The sequence below is a fragment of the Callithrix jacchus genome, chromosome 7 (assembly GCF_049354715.1).
Source record: "Callithrix jacchus isolate 240 chromosome 7, calJac240_pri, whole genome shotgun sequence".
NCBI lineage: Eukaryota > Metazoa > Chordata > Mammalia > Primates > Cebidae > Callithrix > Callithrix jacchus.
The window spans coordinates 77,080,014-77,088,669 of NC_133508.1; the positions used below are offsets into that span (position 1 = coordinate 77,080,014).

Here is an 8,656-nt window from a genome sequence, read left to right on the forward strand (position 1 = left end):
TATAGGAGCTACAATTCAAGGTGAGATTTGGGTAGGGACAGAGCCAAACCATATATTCTCCTGCCTCAGCCTCCCAAGTAGCTGAGATTACAGGTGCCTGCCACCACACTTGGCTAATTTTTTGTATTAGATGAGGTTTCGCTATGTTGGCTAGGCTGGTCTCAACTCCAGAGCTCAAGTGATCCACCTACCTGGGCCTCCCAAAGTGCTGGGATTACAGGCGTGAGACACCATGCCTGGCCAAGTTAATGCTTTTCTATTTTTGTTTTAAAATATTTACCTATTCTGAAGTCTAAAGATACTTTCCTGTATTATATTCTAAAAGCTTTATAGTTTAAGATTTCACATTTAGGTCTTTAATACACCTGGAATTGATTTTTATGATGAAGTGAGATAGACGTTCTGTTTCATATTTTTTTTCATAAGGGTATCATATTGTCATGGAACCTTCATTGAACGAGCCATCTTTTCTCCATGGCTGGCTGATGTCACCTTTGCCATAAATCCAGATTTCAAGTGATAAACCGTAAAGAAAAGCAAAGAATCAAGTATCTGCTTTCGGTGGGGGGAAAAAATTAGAAAAGCAAACTGTCATAAAAGTTGGGCTAGTGGTTTTCTCAGGAAGTGTATTTGCGAAGAGCCTGACACTTCTTTCTTCGCTCTAATGATGACTTATCTGTTCATAAAAATTACACTTTGCTTTGTATTTCATAATAAAAGGTTAAAAGTAAGCAAACACACACAAAAAAGAATATGGATCAGAGGAGTGCCAGCATCTCCGAAAAATGAGTTCGTGGTTTTGCTCTCACTGGAAAAGCCGGTGGGAGGTGCTATGGTGGGGACGCTGAATCCACCGCAGGCCAAGCGAAGCAGACGCGGCACTTCACCCGGGGGCAGCTACGGGCCCAGACCTTGGTCGGACTGTCCCCGCCAGATAGGGAGCTTACAGTCAGCCGCGCCCGGAATTAAACGACCCGCAGATAGCGGAGCAAACGGAGGGACTGCCAGGCTTTAGCGGGCTCCCAAAACCGGCTCTCACATAAGCAGCACCCTCCCCCTGCCAGCAGAGACTAACTTCCACCCATGCCGCCTCCTCGGAAGACAGGCGGCGTCGCGAAGGCCTCTGGGAAGGCGGTACGTGAGCAGCTGCGGGGCACTCTGGGACTGACTGGGCTCTGGGCGGCTTTTTGCGACTGGCGGGCAGACGTTTTAGGCTGCTTCGGCAGCGCGCTCTGCCCGGCATCCTCAGTCTCCTCGTGGGGAGAGTCCGGGAGCAGTTCCGAGGCCACGGTGAAACCAGGTGGAATCCGAGGTTCGGATGAGTATCCGAGATTAGGGGAAGGCCAGAGAATGGAGTGGGAGGGTTTCGGAGCCCAGGGTTCGGTCCCTGCGATCGCCGCGTCCCCTTCCTTGGTGGGAGCGGCTCCCGGGAAGCGGTTCGTCTCGTCTCCCCTCGCAGGCCGGGTTCCGTTCTGGAGCTTCGCCCTTGGAACGCCGTGCGGTCGGCTGGAACTCCTTCCCGAGGTGGACGGCTCTGCTCTCATTGCTGGCTCTGCCAGGACTGTAGGAAGTGCGCAGTATGCTTGGTAGGCAAGGCACTCCCTGGGAGACAGTGCTTTAGGGCCAGAGAAAGGTCTCCGCTGAAGGCAAATGCCCGCGGAGCGCACAAATCCAGGCTGCACTGAACAAGTCAGGATGTTGCCACTGGTAATTCCGCAGACAGCTGGAACCCATCAGAGAGGAAGAGCCACTGTCATAAGGTCTCTTGACTGAGCTGTAGGGTTGAGACTGGAACTGGAAGAGGGAACTGATCTCGGAGCCCCTCGGGGACCTTGGTTATGTTTGACCCTTTTATTTGCGGGGAGCCGGGATTGAATGAAGTAACTATATCCAAAATGCAGGGAAAACGAAGAAATCATGGAGAGTTTGCCCCATAAGTGAGCGTTATGTAAGCTAGGATCTGAGGTGGTTAACAGTCTGCAGTTTGAATCTGAGAGGAGAAAACACCCAATGTGAGGGAATGGTCAGGTGAGAAAGGACCAGAAGTTCCGGTTCTACCACAGCAAGGACCCAAGTTGCTCATTTAGGTTCTTTGATGCAGATCTCGTCTTTCAAAACTTCTTTCTCTTTCCTAGCCTTGTCATTTCAGCCCTCTGGCCTTCCCTATGAGGAGGAAGATCAACTAAGTCACAGGTGAATAGGAGTTATTTCTCTTCTAAAGTTTAATTTCCTTTGTCAGGGGGAGTCGATATACTCTCATCTCTTCCTTGGGAAAAAGATCTATCTTTATCGAGTGCTAATTATGTGTATGATATGTTATCACTCAATGGTCGGATAACTGAGTAGGGTTAGAAGGTGTAGCCTTATTTTAAAGATGTGTCAGTAACTTCAGGAAAACTAAAACTTTTCCAAGCTTACTCAAAAGGCAAGTAGCATCCTACTAAATGCTACTGAATTACTCAGGATTAGGTTCAGAATCCAGATCTGTAGGACTCCGAGACTCTTGGCATTATGCTGGTGTTTCCCAACATCCCATTCACCTACTACCTAACAATTTTGCCAGACCGATGTACTACCTGTATTGTTCTCATATTTTTTTAACTTAAACATTTTTTTAAAAGTTCAAACTTGTCCTAAGAAACAATATCTGTGAAATTAGGCATTTGATGGCTGCTCCAATAATATTATAGTTATTCTAAGGTGTATTTAAAAATGTTAGTCCATGCAGTATGTAAAATCATCTCGTGTCAGAGACACAAACTACATTGTGAGACACAGTGCACTACATTATGCTCTCTCCTGGATTCTTTTCTGCATAGGAAAGTCCCAGCCACACATCTGAATGTCAGTTATCCATCCTTAGTGTATGTTTTATTCTTATAGATGAATAATTTCACAGAGGGAATGCTCTGCTTTGTATCTTCTCCAAAAGACATTTCACTCCAAAAGACAGTCCTGTTTAGGACTACCTGTTATCAATGTTGTATGTAAAACAAGTAGGAGCTCGATACATTTCAGGAGGTTACTCTCTCTTTGGGGAGTTAATGTGTACACAGGAATAGTCTAACTCTGTATTGTTCAGTAGAGCTTTCTGTGATCAGGGAAATGTTCTGTATCTGTGCCTTATCTGTGTCCACTAGCCACATGTAGCTGCTGAGCACTTAATATATGGCTAGTGCAACTGATGAATGAGTTTTATTTTAATTAATTTAAATTTAAGTAGCCATATATGACTAGTGGCTACCATATTGGACAGCCGGTTCTAGATATTTGAAGTAAAATTTTTTTTTAGACGGAGTTTCACTCTTGTTGCCCAAGTGGGAGTGCAATGGCACGATCTCAGCTCACTGCAACCTCCACCTCCTGGTTTCAAGCGATTCTCCTGCCTCAGCCTCCCAAGTAGCTGAGATTACAGGCGCGTGCCACCATACCTAGCTAATTTTTTGTATTTTTAGTAGAAATGGGGTTTCATCATGTTAGTCAGGCTGGTCTTAAACATCTGACCTCAGGTAATCTGCCCTCCTTAGCCTCCCAAAGTGCCGGGATTACAAGCATGAGCCATCGTGCCCAGCCTGAAATAAACCATTTTAAGGTTAATTGATTTGGTCTTGGAGTCCCCACTCTCCTCCACAAAAACCTTATAGCCTATGTTATAAATGTCCTTTAATTTTAGTTTCTTGGTGAAGGGTAGAGATTCTTTCCAATTTTCAGAGACTTCACAGTTCAAATAAAGTTTCTTGAAATTATCATAATTTAAAGCACATTTAGTTTATAACACTTGTGCAGATGTATAGCTTCTGTATTTTGTTACTATTGAAATATCCAATAAAGCAGTAACTATATAGGATACTCTATAAGCAAAAGTCTTACTATTGTATTATTTTTATTCATTGCAGATAATTTTTCTTCTAGCTCTCTATGTTTTCTTTCATTATTGATGTTTAGACTATTTAAAAATCAGTTAAACACAATACAGCTATATTAATGATGTTTTCAGGACATCACTTCTTACTTTGACGTAGAAATTGATGCATTCACCTTATTTCACTGCTTATTAGAATAGCAAGAAGAAGACATTTTGGTACATAGCTATTTCTGTTAGCTTAAATTCTGTGTCAAATTTATTTTCCTGGCACTCAAACACTAGTGGACTAGTGATACCTTGTTTTCTTTATTCTTTATGCAGGTTAGATATGTGGGATTAGGAGGAAGGCTTAAAAAGAGTATCTTAGAGGGCAGGTAGGGGGAAAAAAGGGTATCTTAAGATAGTTTGCCTAGCTTCTTAAGATTAACAATACTTGAAATACAAAACAATCAAACATAATGTGTGGTCTTTGTTTCCTGGATTAAAGAAAAGCTGTTTAGGATGTTTTTAGGACAGTTGGGGAAATTCAAATATGAACTGGAATGTTAAGGAATTACTAATTTTGTCAGATGTGATAATGTACTTATGTGGAGAATGTCATTTGGAAGACATTATTGTGGTTATGAAAGAGAATGTCATTTGGAAATGTATGCTGAAACATTTGGATTTTGAAGTGTTATGATGTCTATAATTTACTTTAAAATAGTTCAGCCAAAATAAAAAAAAGTACACATACAAGAAACAAATACAGAAAAATGTTAACAGCTGTTCATCTACATGATGTGGATATTGGTGTTCATTGTTCTGTTCTTTCTACTTCTCTGTATGTTTGAAAAAAAATTTTTTTTTTTGAGATGGAGTCTTCACTCTGTCACCCAGGTGGGAACGCAGTGGCGCTATCTCAGCTCACTGCAACCTCTGCCTCCCAGGTTCAAGCAGTTTTCCTACCTCAGCCTCCCATATAGCTGGGATTAAAGGTACCCGCCACTACACCCAGCTAATTTTTGTATTTTTAGTAGAGACGAGGTTTCACCATATTGACCAGGCTGGTCTTGAACTCCCGACCTCAGGTGATCCACCTGCCTTAGCCTCCCAAAGTGCTGGGATTACAGGCTTGAGCCACTGTATCTGGCCTTAAAAATCTTTCTAGTGAAAAGTTGAAAGAGGAAAAAGAGTACAGTCCCCATCCCACAGTAGGGTGGTGAGATATTTGCTGTAAAACACTTGGCTCAGTGTCTGGCACACAGCAAATAACCGCACAATAAATATTCTCTGTGATAGCAGTAAATTTTGAGTTTTTAATAATTCTCTAATAGGCAGATTTTTTCCCATTATAAGCTAGTTTCTTGTGGAGGGGAAAATAAACATAATGGGAAACACCAGTTTAGTGACAGACACCAGTTTCTATAATATTAAGAGGATAATTTATGAAGTCAAGCTACTGATTGCCATGTGTCTCTGTAACATCCTCTTATTATTTTATGCATTAAGTTGTGTTAGACTGTATTTATTTGTATTTATCTATAGTTGATCTTTGAATTTTGCCATACTGGGTTCCTTGAACTGCATTTAGAAACAGTTAATGTGCCAGATGCGGTGGCTCATGCCTATAATCCCAGCACTTTGGGAGGCCAAGGCATGTGGATCACAAAGTCAAGAGTTCAAGACCATCCTGGCCAACATGGTGAAACCCCGTCTCTACTAAAAATACAAAAATTAGCTGGGCATGGTGGCACATGCCTGTAGTCCCAGCTACTCGGGAAGCTGAGGCAGGAGAATCACTTGAACCCGGGAGGTGGAGGCTGCAGTGATCCGAGATCACACCACTGCACTCCAACCTGGTGACAGAGCAAGACTCCATCTAAAAAAAAAAAAAAAAAGTTAATGCATAGCTGCTTTTTTTTAAGGAACAGCCTGTAATTGAGATTCATTTTCCTGGCCAAGGGCTTTGTATCAAGGGAATTATAGAAGGTGGCCCATGGTAACCTTGTCAAAAATTGCTCCTACATTTACAAAGATCTATATTCACTTAAAATAATGAAATATTCTTTAAAGTCAATAGAATTTTGAAGCAGAAAAGGCAAACCTCAAATCTCCATGTTTTTTTCTTTTCTTCAGACAGAGTCTTGCTCTGTCACCCAGGCTGGAGTGCAGTGATGTAGTCTCAGCTCACTGCAACCTCTACCTCCCTGTTTAAGCAATTCTTTTGCCTCAGCCTCCCAAATAGCTGGCATTACAGGCATGCGCCATCATACTCAGCTAATTTTGTATTTTTAGGAGAGATGCGGTTACACCATATTGGCCAGGCTGCTCTTGAACTCCTGACCTCAAGTGATCTGCCTGCCTCGGCCTCCCAAAGTGCTGGGATTATACACATGAGCCACTGTGCCTGGCCTCAAATCTCTTTTTAAATCTGAAGAAACTGAGGCCAAGAAAAGTGATTTGCTTAAAGTTACACACAGTATGTTAGTGGAAGATCCAGGAATAAAACTGTTTTTCCACTTAAAATATTCTGCCAAGCAGATATATTTGGATTATGTAAGAAACCCTATTACAATACATCCTGTACTATATCTCTATGGCATTACTAATTGGTTGTAAACTGGTGTCTTTAAAGAATGTAAATAAATAATTTGTCAGGATTTTGTTTTTATCTCGCTGAAATTTGAAAGTGCTTTTGAGAAAGTTTTAATTTGGACAGTGCATTTCTTTAACATGTTATGCAGGGCCCTTCTAGCCCAATCCAGAGCTGTGCCATGGCAGACCCAAGAGAAGAAGAGACAGTGTCAGCAGAAGCCTCAGGGTTCTCAGACTTAAGTGACTCAGAGTTCCTAGAGTTTCTGGACCTAGAAGATGCCCAAGAGTCAAATGCTTTAGTTAACATGCCTGGTCCATCTTCTGAATCCCTTGGGAAGGATGACAAACCCATAAGCTTACAAAACTGGAAAAGGGGATTGGATATCTTATCACCCATGGAGAGATTCCAGCTTAAATATTTATATGTCACTGACCTGGCTTCTCAGAACTGGTGTGAACTGCAAACAGCATATGGGAAGGAACTTCCTGGTTTCTTGGCACCTGAGAAGGCAGCTGTTTTGGACACTGGTGCCAGCATACACCTAGCTAGAGAACTAGAACTTCATGATCTTGTTACTGTCCCGGTCACCACTAAAGAAGATGCTTGGGCAATTAAGTTTCTGAACATACTTTCGATGATTCCTACCCTGCAGTCAGAAGGGCACATCAGAGAGTTTCCAGTGTTTGGGGAAGTGGAGGGTGTACTTCTTGTTGGAGTGATTGATGAGCTGCACTATACAGCCAAAGGGGAGCTGGAACTAACTGAACTCAAGACACGCAGGCACCCTATGCTCCCTCTGGAAGCTCAGAAAAAGAAAGACTGTTTTCAAGTCAGGCTGTACAAATATATCTTTGATGCCATGGTACAAGGAAAAGTGACCCCTGCTAGCCTAATCCACCACACAAAGTTGTGTCCAGAAAAGCCACTGGGGCCATCAGTGCTGAGGCATGCCCAGCAGGGAGGCTTCTCTGTGAAGTCTTTGGGTGACCTCATGGAACTAGTCTTCTTGTCTCTAACACTGTCAGACCTCCCAGTTATTGATATCTTGAAGATTGAGTATATCTACCAAGAGACTGCCACTGTGCTGGGTACAGAAATTGTAGCCTTTGAAGAGAAGGAGGTGAGAGGCAAGGTGCAGCATTATATGGCCTACTGGATGGGCCACCGAGAGCCTCAGGGAGTTGACGTGGAGGAGGCTTGGAAGTGCCGGACATGTACCTATGCAGACATTTGTGAATGGAGAAAGGGTAGTGGTGTGCTTAGCTCTGCAGTGGCACCCCAAGCCAAAAAAGCCAAATGAATAGAAGGTATGCTTTCAAGAATGTTGATCCTTCCTGCTCCTGCTATACCTAAGCAAAAGAGGACCAGTGTCTGAGCTTGGCTTTTATGGAGAGTGTTCTTACTTTGGTTCTTTCTTTATTTTCACAACCTCTAACCACTTTCAGTCCAGGACCAAGACTCAGGGATAAGTGGGAGAAGATTAAGGGGTTATACTGTCCCTGGAGCTTTGCCATGAATTGCCTAAGAAGACAAATGCTCATCATGGCTGGAACAAAGGTATCCTTTAGTAAACATTGCTTCCTAAGAAAATTCTTCAGTTTCTGATAAGTTGTCCCTATTTTTATTTTGATCAAGGCTTTGTACATTTTACATAATAAAATGAAATGCTTTCCAGGACAGTTGAACTGATGGTTTTTCATGATTGCAGTCCTTCAAAGATGACCACCATATGTAATTGTGTACATGTTATTCCAAGCCTTTAAATACATACATAAACATATTTTTGAATCAGAATGAGCAGACCAAAACATAAACGTAATAAATATTCTCAAAGAGACAAGGGAAGATGAAGTAGAAACAGGAAGTCATAAGAAGTGAAAATATTAGATATGAAAATATCTAATATTAGTTATGAAAAACATAACACATAGCTGGGCGCTATGGCACATGCCTGTAACCCTAGCACTTTGGGAGGCTGAGGGGGGTGAATCACCTGAGGTTAGGAGTTGAAGACCAGCCTGACCAATATGGTGAAAGCCCATCTCTACCAAAAATACAAAAATTAGCTAGGCATGGTGGCATGCGCCTATAGTCCCAGCTACTTGGGAGGTTGACACAGGAGAGTTGCTTGAACTCAGAAGGTGGAGGTTACAGTGAGCTGAGATCATGCCACTGCACTCCAGCCTGGGCGACAGAGCAAGACGGTCTTTTAA

The 8,656-nt window shown here is 42.5% G+C and overlaps 1 protein-coding gene across 10 annotated transcripts; it reads left to right on the forward strand.

Annotated features, from left to right (window-relative positions):
* The first annotated feature begins 846 nt into the window (after window positions 1-846).
* EXO5 (exonuclease 5) lies at window positions 847-8,120 on the forward strand. Of its 10 annotated transcripts, none has more exons than XM_078331353.1 (3): window positions 847-1,134; window positions 2,136-2,193; window positions 6,143-8,120. In XM_078331353.1, the coding sequence occupies exon 3, from the start codon at window positions 6,586-6,588 to the stop codon at window positions 7,741-7,743; it is 1,158 nt and encodes a 385-aa protein (XP_078187479.1). In that variant the 5' UTR covers window positions 847-1,134; window positions 2,136-2,193; window positions 6,143-6,585; the 3' UTR covers window positions 7,744-8,120. The 10 variants fall into 10 exon arrangements, with proteins under 10 accessions (XP_078187479.1, XP_035106880.1, XP_054115173.1 ...); XM_035250989.3 differs by having other exon boundaries at window positions 6,592-8,120; XM_054259198.2 differs by lacking the exon at window positions 847-1,134 and adding an exon at window positions 1,190-1,586.
* Window positions 8,121-8,656: the final 536 nt, after the last annotated feature.

Excerpts from the sequence above, each read along its gene's own strand:
- EXO5 (XM_078331353.1), top strand. The coding sequence starts at position 6,586 with ATGCAGGGCCCTTCTAGCCCAATCCAGAGCTGTGCCATGGCAGACCCA.